This window comes from Grampus griseus (genome assembly GCF_964374135.1).
Source record: "Grampus griseus genome assembly, chromosome: 1".
NCBI classification, from domain to species: domain Eukaryota; kingdom Metazoa; phylum Chordata; class Mammalia; order Artiodactyla; family Delphinidae; genus Grampus; species Grampus griseus.
This window is the reverse complement of record NC_139017.1, coordinates 83,453,799-83,478,429: the sequence shown is the minus strand read 5'-3', so window position 1 is coordinate 83,478,429 and position 24,631 is coordinate 83,453,799. Positions and strand designations below refer to the sequence as shown.

At 35.2% G+C, this 24,631-nt stretch overlaps 1 protein-coding gene across 4 annotated transcripts in view; it reads right to left on the bottom strand.

Moving 5' to 3' along the window:
* The window catches only part of PTPN22 (protein tyrosine phosphatase non-receptor type 22), a gene marked incomplete at its 5' end in the record, with an annotated part of 49,972 nt that overhangs the window by 14,510 nt on the left and 10,831 nt on the right, over positions 1–24,631 (bottom strand). The window contains 15 exons of one of the 4 annotated variants that reach the window (XM_082662043.1): positions 214–241; positions 2,058–2,188; positions 2,338–2,421; positions 4,103–4,920; positions 5,068–5,144; positions 15,079–15,165; positions 17,709–17,786; positions 18,511–18,577; positions 19,075–19,217; positions 19,824–19,883; positions 20,000–20,071; positions 21,223–21,261; positions 21,691–21,786; positions 21,913–21,989; positions 22,255–22,363. In XM_082662043.1, the coding sequence (XP_082518169.1) occupies positions 214–241; positions 2,058–2,188; positions 2,338–2,421; positions 4,103–4,920; positions 5,068–5,144; positions 15,079–15,165; positions 17,709–17,786; positions 18,511–18,577; positions 19,075–19,217; positions 19,824–19,883; positions 20,000–20,071; positions 21,223–21,261; positions 21,691–21,786; positions 21,913–21,989; positions 22,255–22,363 (1,966 nt within the window). The remainder of the gene's footprint in view (positions 1–213; positions 242–2,057; positions 2,189–2,337; positions 2,422–4,102; positions 4,921–5,067; positions 5,145–15,078; positions 15,166–17,708; positions 17,787–18,510; positions 18,578–19,074; positions 19,218–19,823; positions 19,884–19,999; positions 20,072–21,222; positions 21,262–21,690; positions 21,787–21,912; positions 21,990–22,254; positions 22,364–24,631) is intronic. The other 3 variants (XM_082662044.1, XM_082662045.1, XM_082662046.1) reach the window with 3 other exon arrangements.

Here is a 24,631-nt window from a genome sequence, read left to right as displayed (position 1 = left end):
TCAAGGAGCAGAATTCTAAAATCCTGTCTTCCTTTTGCCCTTGACAAAACAAAACTACTAGCCTAGGAAAACCAGAAATAAATCAATAAATAGTGGAAGCTATTATGGAAACCAAGCCATCTCCTGAGGTGAATTACTCTAAACTTAATGAGCCATTCTTGCAGTACAAATTCTTAGGGATAAATGTCATCTAAAGCCAAAGAAAATTTTTACCTGATTTGGGACTCTGGGGTTTTACACTCTGAAAAAGAAAGAAAGTCAAAGTGAAAGAAGAACATGTATAGAAATCTATAAACTCAAAGCAATAAATAGCATTTTAAAATTACATCTCATATACCAATAGAGAGAGTTATGAAATGTTGACCCTATTTTTCCTAATTTATAAATGTGCTGAACTGTGAAGAATCATCCACTCCTACAGTGATTTGTATATGTCATGAATATTGGTCCTAAATTGATCCTTTTTATAGTTATTTCCTTCCTACTCAGAACATTTCCCTGAAAATTTAATTCCAGGTAAGGTTGTTGCCACTGAAATTACTTCATGACACTGAAAAAGTAGTGATTGTTCTTTACTCTGGGAGTTGTTAAGATAAAGACCATTAGCAATAATAGTAACAGTTACTAGCACATTAAAAGTGTAATTTAAGGACTTCCCTGGTGGCGCAGTGGTTAAGAATCCACCTATCAATGCAGAGGACATGGGTTTGAGCCCTTGTCCAGGAAGATCCCACATGCCACGGAGCAACTAAGACCGTGTGGCTACAACTACTGAGCCTGCGCTCTAGAGTTTGCGAGCCACAACTACTGAGCCCGTGAGCCTAGAGCCCATGCCCTGTAACAAGAGAAGCCACCGCAATGAGAAGCCCATGCACCACAATGAAGAGTAGCCTTCGCTCGCCGCACCTAGAAAAAGCCCGCATGCAGCAACAAAGACCCAACACAGCTAAAGATAAATAAATAAAATAATTTTTTTTAAATGTGTAATTTAAAAGGCAGGGAATATTTGCCCACCAGCACTGCCCACCAGCACTGTGTTTAAATGTTTTAGTTAATTACTTTTCTGATCTCTGAAATTTTAAGATAGTTGGTTCATGGAATTATATACTAATGAATAACAGATTGTTAAATGTATAGGTTTTTCTTCTAGAAGCAGGGAACATTATTCCAAAAGGTTTATCTTAAATAATATAGACATCTGTTATTTTTTTTAAAAAACTACTCTCTGTGTTATCACAGCTCACAAGAAACAGCCTACCAGATGACTGCTATGAACAAGCAATCTACTTATGAAACAATTATTTTTGCCTTAACTGTCCTTAAAGAATAAAGTCAAATGTTTCTTCTTTCACTGTCTTCCTTGATCACTTCCAACCTGAAGGGATCTCTCACAGTTTCAAAGTTCTTATCTTCCATATGGCACTGATTATATTTGCCTTGTTATAATAAATACAGACAAAAATAAAGACTTGTGTACACATGCTATATCCCCATTACTGAACTATAAGTTTCTTAAGGGCAATAATTGTGTCTTATACATCTTTTTATCCCCCACATCCTCTAGCACATTGTTTTATAAATAGTATCCGCTTAGGATTTACTAAGTGACAGGTGTTTAAAATAAAAGGAAGGGGCTTCCCTGGTGGTGCAGTGGTAAAGAATCTGCCTGCCAGTGCAGGAGACATGAGTTCGAGCCCTGGTCCAGGAAGATCCCACATGCCGCGGAGCAACTAAGCCCGTGCTCCACAACTACTGAGCCTGCACTCTAGAGGCCGCAAGCCACAACTGCTGAGCCTGAGTGTCACAACTACTGAAGCCCGTGTGCCTAGAGCCCACGCTCTGCAACAAGAGAAGCCACTGCAATGAGAAGCCCGCGCACCGCAACGAAGAGTAGCCCCCGCTCACCGCAGCTAGAGAAAAGCCTGCGCGCAGCAACAAAGACCCAATGCAGCCAAAAATAAATAAATAAGTAAATTTATGAAAAAAAATATATATATAAGGAATAGGACTATAGTCCGTTGAATCCAAGTGAGTAGAATCAGAAAAATGTTATTGACCTTGCTTGGTCTAAGTCTTACTAAATCATCAAATTTCTTTGATTCAGATGTTCTACTACATTCTAGTGATGTTCCAATTTTTACCTTCACAGCTGAAGTTAAAGAGTTGGGAATATCCAGGGGGAATTCTCCTGTAAAAAAAAGTAAATATGTTTCAATTTTAGTGCTGTAGTTTTAGAGAGCAATTGTTACTCAGCAATAGCACACAGAATATTGAGAGGACTTAAGAAGTAATATAGTTAATTCACACTTTATTTTACACTTACTGAACTGTACTCACCAGTTTCCTCTACCACAATAAAAGATTCAGGTGTCCGTTCAGGAAGTGGAGGGGGAATTTCATCATCTATTCTTGGAGAAGTTGCTATCCGAAATGCCCGAAATATAATCAAAATGTTTAATTAGAAAATTCCAAAGAAAATTCTTATATTCTAATCTTGATACAAATTATGTCAAGCACATTAATATATTTAAGCTGGTATCTGTTCACTCAAGGAGAAAACAACATAAATTCTCTAATCCTAAATTGGAAACCCAGGAGGATTTTGATTCTTCTTCACGATTTATTGTTTCTTTTAAAAGCTCAAAGGTATTTTGATTAAGTCACTGAGTATCAGTTAACATAATGTAACATCTTACATTAATTTAGGAAGCTTTGGATTGTTTTCTCCGTAACTCTTGCCTTTTGTTTTACATAGAATATACAACATCATAAAGCACGTTGACATGCCAAAGATTCAATTACAGAGCAGGTAAAAGTCACAAAGATTTTAGTATCTCTTCTTCATTCTTATAGAATTAAGAATGTTGATATTTTTCCTGTTTACAAAAAAAATGGTATAACAAGGTTTTCTATATTTCTATAGAAGTATTCAGAATTTTTATAGAATTTAAATGCTATTATGAGAGACTGCCACCAGATGGCACACATGTCAATGTTGCTACAATCCTTGAAGATAAGGATTTGGTTCCTAATGCTGACACTCAGGGAAGTTTAAGGAACTATAGGTATCTAGAAAAATAAAATTTCTTTAAATCATAAAACAAGATCAAAGTATGTAATCCTTCCTTCTAACCAAAGAAGAAACTAGATCCAGATGGAATATTTTTATAACAAAACTATGCATCTACGTATCTATTGAGGAACTCTGTACAGTAAATAATGTCATAGAGAAAAAGCTTTCTCTACTTCCTACCTAGGTGGACCGTTCTTTATAAATTTCTGATGACATATCTAAGACAGTTAAACTTGCTTTAACTCTTCTTTCACAGCATCTTCTTTCATATCAAACTATTATAATTATCTAACCAAATATTTACTCCTACTTTCAAACCACTCAGTAATATGAAACAATATGCATAATATGCAAAAATACAGAACTATAAGAGATAAAATATGAAATTAAAGTCATATAAGATTAAAATATCATACAGAATACTGAACATGTATCCTCATCTATAAAGTTATTATAAAAGGACAAGAGGAAATCAAGTCCTCCTCTTCCAACTCCTGCAGGAAGAGAATTCAATTCTTAGCAATCTGTTCAATTTAGTATAGACACATGATTCTCCAACAAAAATTCTGAGTGACCATGTGGTGCTGATCAAATCTTTTCTGATGTTCTTTGGAAGTTGCTTCTGCATGCTAAGGATAAATTGTGGACTTTTTTTTTTTAACATCTTTACTGAAGTATAATTGCTTTACAATGTTGTGTTAGTTTCTGCTGTATAACAAAATTGTGGACATTTGATAGACACTTCTAGGAATGAGGACTGCTGCCTTTAGAAGCACGCCGGCTGGCATAGGTCCTGTACCAGATCTGATTGCCTCCACTATTGCTTATTTCATGGAATGTTATGTATTTGTTATTGCTATTTTCAACTCATCACATCATCAAAACACTCATGAAATTTAATTTTTTTGAGGAGAAAAAGGAGAAGGAAGCAGAGAAGGATAAGAGGGTGAGAGGAGGTAAGACAAAACCAAATCTTACAGAAACAAAGTCAAATCTAAAATGCTGTACAAACTTTTTAAAATAACTTACCTACTACTGCTGTCTCCTGGTTCAGTGCGGGGGGGAAATTGGTCGGAGGATTCAGTGCTGAAGAATCATGTGAATTGTAATAAGGAAAGAGGGTTGTAGAAGATTTTGGCAGTGAAGAACAAGGTAAAACAGTTTTATCTTGCTTCTCAGGTGAATCAAGAGACATCTTAGAACCAGCACTACTTGGAGACAAGGATGAAAAATAAGGATCTTCTACTAAAGACATGTAAGAAAGTACTTTAAAAGCACCAGAGTCATGCTGCTTTGCTTTAGAGGCATTGCACATTTGATGCTTAGAGTCATATGATGGTGAATAATTCAGTTCTGCTGAAGAAACATGCATCACTTTTTGAGCCTGCTCAAGACAAGAATTGTGTGGGTGAGATTCCAAATAAAAATCTTCCTCGACGTCCAACTCTTTGGTGTCTCTCTGTTGCATCAATTCAAAGGGAGTTGATTTGGTCCGCATTATTGGCCTCTTTAAATTAAAACATCTTCCTGCTGCATTTACAGGTTTAGAGTTAGGACGTGCTCCAAACAAAATGGAGCTCAAGTCCAAACTTTGATGCTTCTGAAGAGGCTCCCCAGCTATTGGGAATACCTTTCTCTCCCATTTCATGGTTGTGCCAGCATTTTTGTTACAACCACAATTTAGCTCCAAAAACTCTAAAGAACTGCTCTGTTGAGAAGGGTGCATTACTAACCCTTCCTTTTCATTTATTTCGAAAATCCTGAGGTCAAAGGAAGAAACTTCTGCACTTTTCACCCTTATCCTTCCTTTGCTCTGCTGGTTCATCACTTTTGCTTCTTTTACGATGCTGAAACAAAAAGAAAGTAATGATGATACCATATCCCAAAGAGGTCTCTTCCCATATCCTCTTCTCAGCATCACAATGAGACATAAGCATGAGATTTTCCTCCCAGACACAATTAGACAACATTTAGATGTGTAAAATTATACTCACCTTTTTGGTAAATTAGGAGAATAAGAATCTGCTTCTGGATTGGGATTTTGCTTAGAAACTGAATACTTTGCTTGAATCTTCAAGAGAAGTAAGAGATTGTTTTTTAGTGAAGCAATGACCATGAGAGATTTTAGCATTCATAAGACTAAAAAGTTATTTTTCAGAAAATATAAAGATTTAAAATAATTCATGAAAGAGTCATATGAGTTTCCAAAATATTGAACCCAGCAATAACTTGGTCACATACTGAAATCAAAAGGGTCAAAATAAAGGATTAAACAGTGTTATAGAAATTAAGAAGGATTTGCTTATAGCATCATCTTTTCATATGTGGAAGTTCTAAAATGTTTATTTAAAATATAACTTTATTCTCAAGAACACTTTACTTTCAGAACTTTCATCATCTCAACCTTTTATGTTATGTCCTCATACTTACCTTGTTCTACATTTTTCTTCCTTACTGTGCTCCAGCTATACTGGTTTTCTTGCCATTCCATAAGCATACCAAACTCGTTACTAATTTGAGGCTTTTACTCTTACTATTCCCTCTGATTGAAATACTTTTGCTCCAGATTTTGCATGGCTGGCTCTTTCTAAGTAATTATTCTCTACTTAAATGTCACCTACATAAGGAAACCTTCCCTGACCACTCAACCTAAAATCACACTCCCACCCACTTGCCCAAACATTCTCAATCTTTATTTTCTTCATAGGAATTATCACATTATGAAATTTGTTACTATGGCTCCAAGCTACCATCAATTGTACAATATATCTGGCCTTCGGGGATGTTTCAATATGTTTTTTTAAAAAGTCAGCAATTATAAGATTCCACCTGCAGTGGGTTTAATTGTGACTCTCAAAAAGATATGTTGAAATCTAATCCCTGAAATCTGTGAATGTGACCTTATTTGGAAATAGGGTCTTTGCAGATGTAATTAGTTAAGGTGAGGTCATATTGGATTAGGGTGGGCCCTAATGCAATGATTTGTGTCCTTACAAAAAGAGAAAAGAGAGACTCAGAGACACACAGGGAGAATGTGGTGTGATGATGGAGGCAGAGACTGGACTGCAGTAATGTATCTGGAAGTCAAAGAACAACAAGGATTGCTGGAAAAACCAAAAAATAGCAATAGGCAAGGAAGATTCTTCCCCTAGAGCTATGAGAGAGAGCATGGCCTTGCTGACACCTCAATTTTAGACTTTGTGACTCCAGAACTGTGAGAAAATTAATTTGTTGTTTTAAGCCCTCCTTAGTTTGTGGTACTTGTTACAGCAAGCCTAGTAAACTGATACAGAGACTTTAATACTCCACATTCAATAATGAATAGAAAAATCAGATCAACAAGGAGACAGAGGACAGACATGAACAATCATGTAAACAAATAAGAACTAATAAACACTCATAGAACACTCTACCCAACAAAACATACATTCTTCTCAAACATATATGGAACATTCTCCAGGATAGATCAGATGTTAGGCCACAAAACAAGCTTTAATAAATTTTAAAAGAGAGAAGTCATACAAAGTATCTTTTTCAATCATAATGGATTGAAACTAGAAATCAATAACAGAAGGAAACCTGGAAAATTCACAAGTATGTGTAAATTAAACACTCTTAAACAACCAATGGGTCAAAGGAGAAATCACAATAGAAATTAGAGAATACTTAGAAATGAATGAAAATACATCATACCAAAACGTATGGAATACAGTGAAAGCAGTGCTTAGAGGTAAATTTACAGCTGTGAATGCCTGGAAGAAAGATTTCAAATTAATTACCTAACTTTATACCTTAAGGAACTAGAATAAGAACAAACTAAACCCAAAGCTAGCAGAAGGAAGGAAATATTAAAAGATTAGAGCAGAGATAAATGAAATAGAGAAAACAATGGAGAAAACCAACAAAACCAAAATTTGATCCTTTGTAAAGATCTGTAAAATTCACAAACCTTTAGCTAGAGACTGACTAAGGGGAAAAGAGAAGACTGAAATTGCTAAAATCTCAAATTATAGAAATAAAAGTGGGGACATTTCTACTAATTTCACAGAAACAAAAAGTATAAGATAATAATATGAATAATTGTATGCCAACAAATTGTATAACCTGGATTAAATGGACAAATTCCTAAAAACATATGATCAATCAAAACTGACTCAGAAAGAAATGGAAAATCTAAATACACCTACAACTAGTAAGTAGGCTGAATCCGTAATCAAATATTTTCCCAACAAAGAAAAGTCCAGGACCAGATGGCTTCATTGGTGAATTGTACCAAACATTTAAGGAAGAATAAACACCAATCCTGCACAAACTCTTCCTAAAACTTGAATGACACTCCTAAGTCATTCAATGAGGACAGTAATTCCCTGTTGCCAAAGCTAGACAAAGATGCTACAGGCAAAAGAAAACCACAGACCAATATTCTTTATGAATATTGATGCAAAAGTCCTCAATAAAATACTAGCAAACTGAGTTCAGCATAGTAAAAGGATTACACACCATGACCAAGTGAGATTTATTTCCAGAGTGCAAGGATGGTTCAACATTCAAAAATTAATCAGTGTAATATATCATATTAATAGAATTAAGGAGAAGAAACCCACATGATCATATCGATTGATGCAGTAAAAACTTTGACAAATTCATGATAAAAATACTTAATAAACTGGGAATATAAGGGAACTTCCTCAACATGATAAAGGCCATATATGAAAACCCCACAGCTAATATCATACTCAAAGGTGAAGGACTGAAAGCTTTCCCCCAAGATCAGGCATAAGACAAGGATGTCAATTTTTGCCATTTTTATTCAACATAATACCAGAAGTTCTAGCCAGAGCAATTAGGTAAGAAAACAAAACAAACAAACAAATAAAGGCATCAAAATGGGAAAGGAGGAAGTAAAGTTATCTTCATTTGCAGATGACATAATTTTATATGTTGAAAGATTCCACACACACCCACAAAAAAAAAAATGCTAGAGCTAATAAACCAATTCAGCAAAATTGCAGAATATATAATCAACACACAAAAACCAGTTGCACTACTATACTGTTTATTATTGTTTATTAGCAATAAACATTCTGAAAAGGAAATTAGGAAAGCAATTCTAATATATATATATATATATATATATATCAAAAATATACATACTAAGGAATAAACTTAACCAAGGAAGTGAAAGACTTATATACTGAAAACTACAAACCATTGCTGACAAATAAAATAAATAGAGAGACATTTGATGTTCATGAAGTGGTAGACATTATATTGTTATGATAACATTACCCAAAGTGATCTACAGATTCAATGCAATCCCTATAAAAATTCCAAAGGTGCTTCTGCAGAAATAGAAAACCTCATCTTAAAATTCATGCAGAGAGGGCTTCCCTGGTGGTGCAGTGGTTGAGAGTCCACTTAACATCACTAACCAGGGAAATGTAAACCAGAACCACAATGAGATACTACTTTACACCCATTAGGGTGGCTATTATCTAAAAAACAAACAAAAGCAAAAACTAACAAGTACTGGTGAGGTACCTAGAGTAGTCAAATTCATAGGGAGAGAAAGCAGAATGGTGGTTGCTAAGGGCTGGGCTTAGGGAGGAATGGGGAGTTAGTGTTTAATGGGTATAAAGTTTCAGTTTTGCAAGATGAAAGGAGTTCTGGAAATGGATGGTGGTGATGGTTGCACAATAATATGAATGTACATAATATCACTGAACTATACACCTAAAATTGGTTAAGGTAGTAAATTTTATGTATATTTTACCACAAAGAAAACCTAGAGAAAAAAAGAGCAAAAGGACTTGGATAGATATTTGTCCAAAGAAAATGTACAAAAGGCCAGTAAGCACATGAAAAGCTGTTCAACATCACTAATCATTAGGGAAATGAAAATCAAGGTCATAAATACCACTTCACACTCATTAGGATGGCTATTATCTTAAAAACCAAAACCAAACAAACAAACAAAAACCAGAAAATACCCAGCGTTAGCAAGAAGGTGGAGGAATTGGAACCTTTGTGCACTGCTGGTGGGGATGTAAAATTTTGCAGCCACTGTGAAAAACAGTGTGGCAGTACCTTAAAAAATTATATATAGAATTACTGCATGATCCAGCAATTCCACTTCTGGGTATATACCCAAAAGAATTTAAAATAGGGACTTGAACAAGTATTTGTACACCAATTTTTATAAGAGCATTATTCACAATAGCCAAAAGGTGGAAACAACCCAAGTGTCCATCAACAGATGAATGGGTAAGTAAAATGGTATTATACACAATGGAATATTATAAAGCCATAAAAAGGAATGAAATTCTGATATATGTTACAAAATGGATGAACCTTGAAACATTATGTTACATGAATAATCCAGATAAAAAGAGTAAATATATGACTACACTTATATCATGTACCTAGAATAGGCAAATTCATAGAGACAGAAAGTAGAATAGAAACTATTAGAGGTTCAGGTACAGGGGATGGAGAGTTTCTGTTTAGAATGATGAAAAATTTCTAGAAATAAACAATAATGATGGTCACACACATTGTGAAGGTACTAAATGCCACTCATATTTTAAAATTGTTAAAATGGTAATTTTTTCCATAGTGGTAAAAATACTGTAGTTTTACCACAATAAAAAATATGAATGGAGAATTGTCTCCTCCTCATCTATTTTCTGGTAAAGATTGTGTAAAATTGGTGTTAATTCTTTCTTAAAGATTTGGTAGAATTCTCAAGTGAAACTATGTGACCCTGGATATTTCTTTTTGGGAAATTTTTAAATTATAAATTCAGTTTTCTTTATCATTATGAGGCTATTCAAATTATTTCATGTTGAGTGAGCTGTGGTAGTTTGTGTTTTTTGAGGAAGTAATACATTATTTTATCTAAGTTGTCATATGTGTATGTGTTGAGTTGTTCATACTATATCCTTTATTATCCTTTTGATATCTGCAAAATCTGTAGAAATAGCCCCTTTTGCATTCCTGATATTGGTAATTTTTATTTTTTTCCCTTTTTTCCTTTATATTCTTCCTAGAAGTTTGTCAATTTTGCTGATCTTTTCAAAGAACCAGATCATTGGTTCACTGATTTTTCTTTTTTGTTTTCCTGTTTTCAATTTCATTGATTTATACTCTTTATTATTTCCTTCTTTCTGTTTCTCTTGGGTTTATTTCTCTCTTTTTTTTCCCCCTAGATTCATAAAGTGGGAGCTCAGATTATTGATTTGAGACATTTACTGTTTTCTAATGTATGCATGTAGGTGGCTATAAACTTCCCTCCCAGCGCTACTGGAGCTCTGTCCAACAAATTTCGATATGTGGTATTCTCATTTTTATTCAGTTCAATGTGTTTTTTAGAAATTTCCTTTGAAACTTCCTTTCTGATTCAATGAATTATTTAGAAGAGTCTGGTGTAGTTTCCAAGTGTTTGGATCTTTTCTTGTTATCTTCTGCTATTGACTTCTAGTTTGATTCCATAGTAGTCAGAGAATACATTCTATATGATATCACTTCTTTATATTTTTGAGATTGTTTAATGGCCCAGGATATGATCCATCTTGGTATATGTTCAATCAGCACTTGAAAAGAATGTATATCCTTGTATTGTTGGGTGGAGCGTCCTATAAATAATCTATTTGATCCTGTTAGTCGATGGTGTTAAGTTCTCATATATTCTTGCTGACTTTCTGTTGAGTTTTCTATCAGTTCTTGAGAGAGCAGTTTTGAAGTCTCCAACTATAACTGTGGGGTTTTCTATTGCTCCTTTTAGTTCTATCAGTTTTTGCTTCACATATCTTGCAGCTCTGTTTGGTCCATACACACTTAGGATTGCTACATCTTATTGGGGGATTGACCCTTTTATCATTATACAACTTCCCTCCCTAACTGTGATAATTTTCTTTACTCTGAAGTCTATCTGGTATTAATATAGCTACTTCTGCTTTCCTTTTATTAATGTTTCCTTTTATTAATGTTTTATTAATGTTATTAATGTTTAATTAATGTTTCCTTTTACTAATGTTTACAGGATATATCTTTTTTTCAATCCTTTATTTTAAACCAACCTATATATTTGAAGTGTGTTTCTTATAGACATCATATAGTTGGGTCATGTTTTCAATACACTCTGCCAATCTGTTAATTGGTGTATTTGTACCATTTACATTTAATTTAATTATTAATATGGTAGGGCTTAAGTCTCCAACTTTATATTTTGTTTTCTGTTTTTTCTCTCTGTTTCTCATTTCTCTTTTCTTTTTCCTGCCTTTTTCTCTTTCCTGCATCTTTGGAATTTCATTTTGATTTACCTATAGTGTTTTTTAAGATATATCTTTGTACAGTTTTTGTAGGGGTCGCTCTAGTTATTATATTATATATTCATAACTTATCAAAGCCTATACGTATTACCATTTTACTAGTTCAATACAGAAGTGTTACCTCCCTTTACGTGTCTAACCCTTCCTTTTTTTTTACAGTATAATTGTCTTAAATATTTCCTCTAATACATTTAGAACCACATCAGTGTTATAATTTTTGCTTCAATTATTAAGCAATTTAGAAAACTCAAGAGGAGAAGGAAAACCTATTATATTTACCCACGTTGCTTACCATGTTCTTCCTATTTTCATCATTTCCTTTCCATTTAGAAAACTTCCTCTGCCTTTTTTTTTTTTTTTTTTTTAGGGAAGGTCTACTGGCAACAAATTCTCTTGGTTTTTCTTCATCTGAGACTGTATTGATTTCCCCTTCATTCCTGAAGGATTTTTTTTTACTGGGTATTGGATTCTGTTGACAGCTTTTTTCCTTCAGCACTTGTAAAATACTGTGCCACTTCCTTCTGGCCTCCATGGTTTCTGATGACAAATTCACTTTCATTCTAATTGTTTTTCCCCTAGAGTTAAGATCATTTTTCTTTGGCTGCTTCCTAGAATTTTTGTATTTAGTTTTCAGAAGTTTAATTATGATGATTCTTTCAGTAATTTTTTAGACACGTCTTTTTTCTCCTTTCCTTCTTGGACATCGATGACACTAATGCTAGGGTTTTTGTTACAGTCACTTAGTTTCCTGTGGCTCTGTCTACTTTTTATTTTTATTTTATTTTATTTTTTAGTCTATTTTATTTCTGTTGTTCAGATTGGGCAATTTCTATTGTTTTGTCTTTCAGTTCATTAATTCTTTCCTTGTACCCTGTATTCTGCTGTTGAGCCCATCTACTGAGCTATTTTGTTTCCATTACTGTTATTTTTCAACTCTAAAATTTCCTTTTGTTTCTTCTTTATATCTTCTGTTTCTTTGGCAGGTCTTTATCTTTCTTTGATGAGCCTTTCTATTGTTTTAAGCATGCTTGTAATTGTTTACTGAAGCATTTTAATCATGGCTACTTTAGAATCATTGTCAGATAATCTTACACCTCTGTCATCTCAGTGTTGTCATCTATTGACTGTCTTTTACTCATTTGGTTTACAATCCTCCTGGTTCTTGGTATGACAAGTGATTTTCACATGAAACCTAGATATTTTTGTATTGTTATAAATCCCTGGATCTCAGTTAAACCTTCCCTTTTAGCTTCTCCTTTTTAAATCCATTCTGACAGGGGAAAGAGGAGCGAGGGGGTGCTGCCTCATTAGTGCCTTGCTATTGCCAAGTAGATTCTACCTCCACCAGTTTCCTCACAGTCTCTGTTGACACCTGAAGGGAGACACCTTGGGAGAGGCTCTCCATGTGGTCTCTACTGACACTGTGGTCGGGGTGGCCTCATTACTGCTGGATGATGGTGAAAGTCCTGACTCTCCACTAGGTCTCTTCTGACACTCCATCAGTGGAGTGGCATGGGGGCACTGGGTTACTGCCAGGTGGAAAGTCAGGCTCCCCACATGGTCTCTACTGACACTGCAGGGAAACCTCATTGCAGGCCAGTGGGGATGAAATTCCTAGCTCTTTACTGGACCTTCTCTCTTTTTTTTTTTTAAACAGATATATGTATTTCTTTATTAGAATGCTCACAAGAATGACACATTAGCACTGTCCTTCTGATGTGACAGAGAATACACATATCTGACCCACTGACCTTCTCTTTATCACAGTCTTTGTGAGGGTGGGAATCTAGGTTCTCCACTTTGCTGGCATAGGTAGGGTTGGGAGCCATTTTTTTCTTTGGTGTTGATTGAAGTAGAGTAATTATTATCTAAAAATTTTCTGGCTTGCTGGGCTGTCCCTTTCCTGGTCCTTTGGCTAGAGAGAGCAGGATTTTGTTGAGGTTTTTTTGTCTGCACTTTTGGCATTTCCAAGTTGTTGGTTCCTTCAGTTCCATATCCATGATATATGAGGAAAAAGAACTCACCATCATGTCATTCCTCAGGTCTCAAGGTCCCTAGTGGTCTGTCTTCTCTCCATCTTTCAGAGTCTTCTTATATTTGTTTTGTATATATTGTCCAGGGTTTCTAGTTGTATTTAGTAGAAGGAATAGGGAAAATATGTCTACTCGATCTTCCCAGAAGCAGAAGTCCTCCTTGGCTGGTGTTAATCAATTCCCTATGTGGGAGGTTGAACCATGTTCCTATGTTCCCATTTATTGACTAAGGGCACACTCCAAACAACTCAACTGCCTGGAGCCATGGCACTACTACTGGGCTAAATCTGAGTACTGACATTTCCTGGAACCTAAATAAAATATTAACCCATGTACTCCAGCAGCACATTAAGAGAATATTCTTTGTTCAAGAAGGTTTTATTCTAAGAGCAAGGATGGCTTGATATTAACAAATCCAAGGATATGACTGTTTCAATATGTCACAGGAGAAAATCCATGTGATCATTCTATAAATGCAAAGATATGCAGTTGACAGAACTCAACATTCTTTCCAAAAAAAATTTTTAATAAAATAGAAGTCAATGAATACTTTCTTAAACAATTAAAAACTATATCTCCAATCAAATCAGCATCACACTTAGTAGTGAAACATGAGCATCTCTCCCATTAAAATTAGGTCATGCATATCACCTCTATTATTTAAACTTGTTCTGGGAGTACTAGCCAATGAAGCAGGCATGAACAGGATATAAGTAACAATGTCTGGCAACTATATTCTTGTTTCCATCTCCTTCCCCTACATTGTTTCTCCGGAGTTGACATTAACTATAGGATTGCTTAGTTCATTCCCTAACCTCAACAGTTTTTTGGCTTTCTTTCACTCCCTGTGCTTCATCATTCAAGTGATAGGAGTTATGATATTAGGGTTATGTCTTATATACTTTGTATTCCTAATGTTGTGGAAACAGTAGGTACTCAGTGAATATTTTCAGATTCATAATACAAAAATGAGATATTAAAAATTAAATTAATTTGTATATGTTACATACACCCTGGAAGGTAAACCAATAATTTTGTCTTATTAAGGTTTGCTCAGAATCTAATACTTTGTGATTATACAGTAAATATTTGACATCAATTTTTGTGATGAGATCAAAATAACATATCTAGAATGCTCAATATTTTTAAATTAGAATTTGGTCAAATCATAATTGTTTTTATACCTAACATTTTCAGCTAAGAATCCTTTAGCTATTCTAAAATATTCTCAAAATTTGATGACACATATGCAATCAAAATGAGGCTAGAGTAACCTGAAAAATCACGTCAGTACTCAACTATAATTTCACTTTGTAATTGTCACTCTCACTTCTAAATTGCCACACAACTGTTTAAAACATGGAAACAGAATATATGCTTACCCTTTAACCCACTCCTATTGTTTCTAAATTTAGCTGAAAATGGTATGCAATAGGTTAACCAAGAGATTAATTTTCTAAGTTAAAGTACTTCAATTAAATTGTCCTCCACAGGAGATTTATAGTGCAGCCCCATGCACACCTGACACTCCAATTTAGTTGTGATGATAAAGTATAAGTTGTCCTGCAACTAATCTGAAATCCCTTGACCAAAATCAAACATGAAAAAAACTGTTTTACAAAATATCAAATTTAAAATGTACCTCTGTTCCAGAGTGTTCATCCCTGATAACATCCATCTGTCTCTTAAATAGTTCTAATACAGCATTGTAGACCAGTTCATACTGTTCCTGAAAAGCATTGCAAACCGGAACAAACAAAAACAAAAACTTCGTGAACTAACCAGATTTCAGGAATATAAACACCAATCAAATCATAGTATAGCAGATCTGAAACATTAGTTTAATTACAGTGCCTTATGTCTGTGTAGCCCATGTCAGATTTCAAAGCATTTTTAGGCTGCTAGAAACAGCTAACTATTTTATCTATCTCTAGCTAATATACAATGACCTTGCAGCATGCTTTTTATGCTCTAACCCCACTTTCTTACCTAACTCTCCTTCCACCCATAATCTCTCTAATTCGCTCACACTTTAAAATCTTTATTTCAGGAACTTCCTTGGTGGTCCAGTAGTTAAGACTCTGTGCTTCCATTGCAAGGGGAACGGGTTTGATGCCTGGCTGGGGAACTAAGATCCCACATGCCATGGAGCCAAAAAAAAAATTGTTTTTTATTCCATTCTGGATGCATTTTTTTTTTTTTTGTAATTCGCCTCTTGCGGGAAAAGGTAGATAGACATGGTTGATGGCTAAATAGATAGCTTCAAGATGTATTATTTAACATGGCTCACGATCGATCTATAAAGTAGCTAGGTTGTTATCCCTGTTTACAATTTGTCCGAGATCATTCAGAAGTAATTTCCATGTCTTCGGTTAGAACCTCAATCTTTTGACTCTTACTTTAGTGCACTTATATCAAGCTGCTGAAATTCTGTCTTAGCAAAGATACCCAAAAAAAGTAGACCCCTAAATAGAGTTTGGAAATTTGTGGTTATAAAGGGATTTCACTGTAGAGAAATGAGACCTCTACAAGGTTCATGGGTTTTTACCACTCTGTTTTTGCCTCTGTACCTGCTTGAGCACTTGATTTTGGATCTACTTTTCATCTGAATGGGCCTATTCAGGGTCTTCTATGACACTTCACACAATCTTATACAAACAAAATATAATTTTTTCCAAAAATAATCGTATGAGGAGAACAATGCAGAGTCTATATCACCCAACACAGCCATTGGTACACTCTTCAATTTTTTTAAGACGAGAGAAAAATCAGACAGGAAGCACTCATCTGGTTACAGTGTTATCTATCTCCTGGCTAGAGCAGTGTCATAAAAAGCAGCTATAGCTGGTAGATTTGTTCAAATAGTTGTTGCTAATGCCAAAATGTGAAGGCTAACTTAAAATTGTTTCAGCTGTCTTCCAACTCTTAAAAGTAGGTCTGAAATGGACTTTTTCTGAAATGGAGTATGGCTTTATTTATTGATTCAGTATTATAATTTAATGTTATACAACTAGGTTGCATACTTCCTGGAATCTTTATACATCTACATGGATCGGGCTTCTTTTAAGTCTGACAGCACTAAACCAGCCAATACTTTCATTTCACATAAACTTTCCCCCCTACACATTGAATATAGAAAACACCTACAGGCAACAGATGAAAAAGAATTCTTTTTTTCCACTAACTATTAGTGGAAAACCTGTGTGGGCCAAACAGAAGCTTTATATTATAATAGCTCATAATTTTTTCCCCTCAATTTACAACTTCTAGATGAAAATATCTGAACTGCCATTGTCAATTGTTTTACTTCTAAACTTATGTGCAAGTTCATTTGTAAGTGCTTTAAGCACTTTAATTTCTTGCTGTTTAAGCAATACGAAGTAGTTCTAACAAATTATGCAAAAATGCCTCTTACCTAATAAATACCTATAAATGTTTGATGAAAGAATGAATGGGTGAATGTTAAACTCTATCTTAAAGATGGAGACCATTTAGAAATATAGGTAAAATTATTGGTGTAGAAATATGGGTGGAATTAATACTGTAGAAAGTGAGAGATTTGGGCTGGGAATGTTTTACCTAGGAGGTAGAACGTGAGCTGGAGAGGAGAGAACAGGGGAAAAGCATTTCCAATGGAATAAAAGTGTGAGCAATCTGGGGTAGGTTAAAATACTGTGATACATTTATATAATCACATATATAGTATGATTGTAATTATGGTTTTTTTGGTAATATTTTTTAATATACAAAGAATAAAGACCAGGAGAAACTACAGAAAAATAGTAACAGTGACTCCCTCTAGGCGACAGGATTATGGATGATTTTTTAAATTTTTTATCATTTTCTAAAATGAGCATATAGACTTCATTCTGCAGATTCTGTTACCACCTCCTGAAGAAGAAATTACAGATCTCTGATTTTCTATGGTTTCAGAAATGAAGTACCACTACAAAATTTCAAGTTAACCTGACCCAGCTATTTCTTTCTAATAAGTCAAACAGCTTGTTGAATTTTTTCAACATCCTTTGTAAGAAATATTATATTGTTTTCTTAATATTTTCTGAACAGGCTATAAAATATAAGGAATGAAAGGAATTTGGTCCAGAGCAAGGGATACAGGAAAAATATTGGGATATTCAGAGTTAGAGGAAATGGAAATGGACTAAAACCCTTGATAGTAAAGTAGTCAGCTGTTTTTGGATGCCTTATTATTATTAAACAGAGAGACGAAACCAGACTCAGACATGTTATATTATTCACCACAGTCCATACCTGAGTTTGAACTAATGAAGGCCTCTGTGTTCGCATTTCCTGGATCAAACTAAAAACACTGAAGTTCTCAGGAATTATCTACCAAATAAAAGGAAAAAATATCTTACTCCTTTATTGCTATCTAGAAAAAGAAATGCATTTTTTAAACTAATGGGGTTTCTCATCACTTGCACCATGATTTACAGCCTACAAAATACTGAAGAAACTCTTCAAAATGATTTCACATGAGGTGATCAAATGTCTGAAGTTAAAAATATGAGGGAGAAATCTCAGTAGGTAAGTATGAGAGCTTAATGAACTAAAAGAAGTTTGCAAATAAGTCTAAAGCCCATATTTTAAACTTCTCATTTCTTGTTAGACTTAAAAAAAAAATTTACAGGTTGGAACACAAAATTTGCAGTAAATTGAGTTCATCTGCTAAAGGAGCGTGTCTAAAGGAAGGGTAACCGTGATTCAGGGCTGTGGTTCTCAAAACTACTTCTCTCCAGAAGCACCTGAAGAGCTTGCTGGGCCGTCCCTGCCCGCCCCCCCACAAGAGTTTTTGCTCAGTTCATCCGAGGTGGGGCCCCAAATTTTGCATTTCTAACAAGTTCTCGGGTGATACTGAAGCTTCTTGTCTGGGGACCACATTTTGAGACCACCAACTTAGGAACTAAATTAATCGTCTGACAAAGCAAATCTACAAGTGAATATTCTAGAAAAGATGAATGGTGGAGATAGATGTTTTGAAGAACCAAACAATTTCTAAGTCTAAAAGTAGCAAGATTAAGAAAATGGCGAGTGCCTGTTGAGAGAAACTCACCCCATCTTTTAGTAACATCCACGTATAATCAATAGCACAGATAACACCAGTTCTTCCACAACCAGCACTGAAATGAAAGATCACAGTAGCATGTGTATTTGCAGAGAGTGGATCTTTGACAGTAGCTGGAAAATTTCACTGGCAGATTTGAGGAAGAAGAAATCTAGAGCCCATGAAACTTTCTAAACCCTACCATTTCTCAGAACATACTTCAATTGCCACATGCTACACCGAGCCTCAGGACAGATCCTAGGCAACTTCTCACAGCAAAAAGTCTCTAGAGCTGTGCTGTTCACAAGTAATTTATCAGAAAAGATACTAATTTAATGCTCAGGTTGAATTTATTATAGTTTCTGCTATTGACTTTTCTCTTTCAATCATTCTAATTTTAAGCTTCATTCCTTTCTGACTGACTGGAAGAAGTGAGCCTAGAATTAGGAGCCTACATCTTATGCAGACTTTAAATTCCAACAAAGTCAGTCTTCCTTCAGTTAAGCAGGAGTCTTGGCCAGACGGTGACATTTGGTTTATTCTGGGTAGAAGGTTCATCCAACAGCATCATACCTGCAGTGAATGCATATGGGAACACTGTTATCCTCTTGGTAACAACGCACATCCCAGATGAGCTCAAGAATAGGGTCTATAGATGAAGGCACATCGTGGTCTGGCCAATTCTTGTAATGGAACTGGTAGATGGTTCGAGTTTCCTATAAAAATAGCCAGAATAAAAGGAGAGTTCAAGATTAGGGCTTCACCTCATTCTATCACAGGATTACTCTGACCTACAAAGTAGCATCTATCTATATATTTTTTGCAATTTATGGAGATTTCTTCCCTATAGGCCTCTGGGACCATATGCCCTCTAAGAACAATTACAAGTAATTTCAGGTCACTTACTATTGGCCTGTCTCTATCTGCCCCACTCACATGAGAATGCAGATATGAAAATGGTCCAAACCAGAACTTCCCAACTGGTGTGCTGCAAATGGGTCACAGGTGCGTTGATGTACTAATCCCTTTGCCTTAGAGAAACCAAGCAGCTTGAGCTCTCAAGTTGGTTCCCAGCCTCTACACACTATACACAGCCTCTATTCATCCTAGAAATATTGTCATTTCATATTGTGCCATTGGTGTGGAGTAGGTTGGGGAACACAGATTACACCAAAGGTCTCTTTTGGTTATGATGATTTATCCAGAACATCAAAGGCCCTACCACTTCCTGTTATCTTATGCCCAGACTGCATCACACACATATATATTTACTTGCCTGATCTCTGTAGGCTTTGAGGTTACCTTTGGCGTTCTATACTTACACAATTGAATTTGACTTGTAGAGTCCTGATTGTATAATCAGATTTTTTATTTTCAGCTTCCTAAGAAGTAAATTAAAATATAAGTTATTTCAAAGACTAACATTTAAAGACTTCTCTCTATAAAGTAGGTCCTGGAGCATTTGCTCAGCCATAATGGAAATAGACATCATACTTACACAGGATATGGAGAAAGGGCCAAGTTGCAGTTGCATTTCTCCTGGCTCAGCCCAGTAGCGTTCACATTTTTTCTGTTGCACAAAGCAGAATGTAGTGATTTCCTTCCATATATGCTAGTCTTTTCTGGGTAAGAAAACACCCTCCCTCATTCAGAAGCAAATTCAGCTGTATCCTTCTCCTTAGGTTAGGAATTTCTAACCCCCTTGGGCTTCAACCCGTGTCTGGATTCTCCAAAGATGGGAAAACAAACACTAAAGGATATACAAATTGCAGACTTCCTGGAAGTCCGACAAAGTAGAAATAGGGATCTGACATTTTCAGTGTTTCAAAAAGATTAAAACAAAGCCTCACAAGCTAACTGAGACCCCAAGTTCCCTTGGTTTTAACTGGAATTGTATCAACTCAGAATGGCAACAGTAGGTTTGAAGAGCATTGTTCAATAGAAATATAATACGAGCTACATATGTAATTAAAATTTTTCTAAGAGCCACATTCAAAAATGTTAAAAGGTGGAATTAATTTTAATTAATTTTAATAATATATCTTACTTAGCCAAATACATTAAAAATTTTTTCAACATGTACTCAATATAAAACTCAAATATCAATATAGATATTTGAAATTTTTAAACTGTCATCAATATCTAGTATGCATTTTATATTTACAGCACATTTCAATTAATATGCTAAACTTTAACTGGAAATATTTAATTTCCATTTAGATTTCATAAAATTGATGGTTGAAAAAGATTCACATACCCAAGTTGTTCCAAACAAGGTTTTCCAATAACTGAATTGAATATCAGTCTTTAAATTTAAATTTATTAAAATAAAATAATTGAGTTCCTCAGTCACACCAGCCATATTTCAAGTGTTCACTAGCCACACGTGGCTAGTAAAGGCCATTCTGGGCGGCACAAAAGAAGCTCTGACTGGCAGTTTAAAATGTCTGATTAAAAACAACAGGAAAATGAATTGTTACTTTAAAAAGTATACCTTCTTTTTATTTTAAAACACAGAGTCTACTGGGAAAATGGGCGAAAGAGGTTCTCAGAGGTTTAAAAAAAAAGCCTTGAGAGTCATTTGGCATTCCCAAACTGAAAACTAGGAAGATGAGCATAAATGTTTACCAAGTCACTTAAGTTAAGGAAAGATCTGCTACCAAGTCTCCCCCTTCTTTTTCTTCTTTCCTTTACCTTTAGGTTTACTAGAAAGCAACTCACCTTCCCCATTTCAAACTCCATGCATGCCATAACAATGATCTGGGGGGATGAAATACATGGAAACTTAAACACTGATATAGTTTAAAAAAGCAGCTAATACATGGGTCCCAGAGTCAAAAAGTGTTATTTATTCTTTTATTGTTTAATAACCAAAAAAGAAATCCTAATAGATTATAAAATGTTGCTCCTACCCTTCCTTCTCTCTGTCCTCACTTCCCTTTTCTCTATTCAAATCAGTAAATTCTTGTTAACGAATGAGACTGTCAAGTTGAGAACTTTTATTTTCTTGAACAATAGTGACATTGTGATTTTGACTAAAAGGTGACTGAACACCAAAATTTTAGTGACTGACCCCAAAAAGCACTGATTTTAATGCACATAGCAAACTTCAGTCACATATCCTGACACCCTATCCCCTTCATCCCTAAAAACTAGAGAATATAGTAACAAAAGTAACTCTGCACTAACCAGGACGCTGTATTCCCAAATCATCCGCCAGAAGTCCAGGACAGTTGTAGGCAAAGGTCCCTGGGTGGCAATATAAGCCTTGGGTCCCAAAACTCCCTAAAGGGGAACAGAAATTACATGGGGTGACTACAAATAACATACTCTCCTTCTTGTCCAGTATCCCTCCCTTCTCTCTACCCCATTTTTTTAGGTACCTAGAGAAATATGGAATATTGGGTGTACCTTAATGAAGTTGGCATTGATGTAGCTGGAATCCTCATCAGAGGTTATCATGGACAGCTCTACTCGACTGTGGTCATCTATAATATAAAAGAAAGACAGACTAATTAAGAGGGTTTGGTTAGAGGGCTTTCTGTAAGTCAGGAAGTAGCACTGTGAATAGTGGAGGCTCATTAGTGTTTGAAGACTGAATGAATGAACGAATGTTCTTTTGTAGTCATATACAGTACAACTAATTTGTCAAAGCCATGGTCTAGGATTAGGAACAGCAACCAATGGGTAAAAAAAGATAAGATGATTGAATTTGAGAGAAGGCACAAGTTTAAAGGGAGAAATGAAACTTACAGGGCAAGATATCCTTATATCTGTTTTTCTTGATATTCTTGGGCCTCTCAGCCTCAGTTGTGGGATAGGTTTTATCTGCCTTATACTTGGTGGATAGTTTTTTCAGCGTCTGTAATAAAATTACAGTAATTAAATCAAATCATCCTAGAGAAAAGAGGTAAGAAGCTATCTCCAGAGAGCTTTCCTTCTCCACTGTCCAAACATTCCACTTCAGCTGTTTTAGTATCCTCTAGGGCTGGTTGCATTCAGAACAGAGCCTCAGAGCATAAGGACAACAGAGTTTAGTGACATTTGGAGAAGTGAAAAGGTCATACTTAATGCAGCTGAGTTGCAAATAGCTAAAACTTAGAGGTAAAACCAGTGAATATTTTAAAAATAACATCTTCTGAACACACCCTGTGTTCCACCCAAAGAGTCAGATATTAAAAGTTTGACTTACTTTCTTTACAGCTATTACAGGGCTATTTTAAACTACACTGAGGTAGTCTAGAACCTGAGGTGGGACTTAACCTGTACTGTGATCTGCACCCCATGACTTAGTCAATGGCAGTCACTGGAGGCGGGTGGGCATCCGTATTGTTAACCAGCTCTGTGGTTTATTCTGATGTATATTTTTGAGTTGGATAAACTAGGGTTTGAATTCTGACTCCCACAGTTACTGACTGAATGAAGCTGGGCAAGTTATTTAATCTTTCTGTGTCTCAGTTGCTTTGTAAGTAAAATGGGGGGATAGTTACCTTAGAGTTGTGGGTGAATTAAGTGAGTTATCGTATGTGAAGCACTGGTACAGAGTACATGTTTAATAAAGAAAAGGTATTGTTACTATATAAAACAATAAATAAATAAAATTATTTGCACTTGCCAACATTACAGTATAGAGCAAAATTTCAGGTCAGAGTAAATGATAGTTCCTCTTTAGCTCCTTCTGATAAATCAACCTTGTCCTAGATTTCAACTCCCTTATCATTCAAAGAAACTGCATTTAGTAGATCTGACCTTTATCCACCCTTACTCAATTTGAGAAAGATAAGGGAAAAACATCTCTGATAGCTAATAAATATTTATTGAACTGAACTACGGAAAATAATTTTCATTATTTGCCCACTATTTAATAGTGACTTGGTCACATGAAGATCATTAATTACTTCCTATTGGTCAGATGCCTCAGCATCTTCTCAGTCTTCATTCTCTTTAACTTAACTTCCTTCTTGAAATTTCCTCCTCTCTTTGCCCTTATTAGTCTACATTATTTTGGTTCTCCTCTTTCTTCTCTGACTTCTCTTTCCCTCTTCTCATTCTTTCTTACTGCCTCTATGTCTGCTTCTATCTTCTAATTGTGAATTAACCAAGGTTCCAAAGTTAAGTCCTCAACTCTCTGCTCTTCTCACTAAATACATTTGCTCAGAGATATCTTCTCTTATAGAAGGCATACCAGTTTTTAAAAATTTATTTAACTAATTCAAATTGAATTATAATTCCAACTCCTATCAGATAACTCTCAAATTTCTTCATTAAGATTTGACTATTAAGTGCCATTCCTGAATTTCCAACCATACCCTAGACATTTCCACCTGGGTGCCTTACTTCAGCCTCAAACTCAGCACATCTAAAACGAAAATTATCACCGTCCCTACAGTTAATGCCAATGGCACTATCTTTACCCCAGGCAACCATACTCTAGAAACTGAGAGTTACTTTAGGTTCCCCACTTCCCACAATTCCCACCTCTAACTCAGTCAGCAAGTGTAACTGATTCTTCCCATGCAATATTTTGCATCAACTTTCCTTCCTATGCCCCTACAGATACTTTAATTCAGGCCCTTTCCCTTAAAGCTTGAACTGTTACAGTTGCTTCTTAACTCATCTTCATACTTTTCTTTTTCCCCATTCAAATCCATTAGGCATAATTATGCTAATTTAATCTTACTAAAATATTGCTTTTCTTATCTCTCTCATGCTAAAAACTACTTCAGTGAATCCCCCTTGCTACCAGGAAAAAGTCAAAACTCCTTAGTCAGGTACTTAAGATTCTCCCCAGTTGGACCCAAGCTAATTTCCCCATATTTGCTACTGTCCCACAATTATGAGCCTTCCAAAGATTGATTTCTAAGTTCTTTCAAGATTGTACAAACTGATGTCACTGACAATTATATGTAATATAGCTTCTTTAAAACTATGGGTCCCTTTTCCTTTCTCATAAATATATACCTGGTACTGTTTTTGCTTTTCTCACCCATAATTATGATCTATTTTGTTCCACAGGGTAAACTAATAGAGAGAAATAAGGAAGTAGAAAAAGAACCTTTCTCATGTGACTGGCAACAAGAAAAACTTAAAAAGAAGGGAATTGTTGATTATTTTACTTAGTTGTTTATAT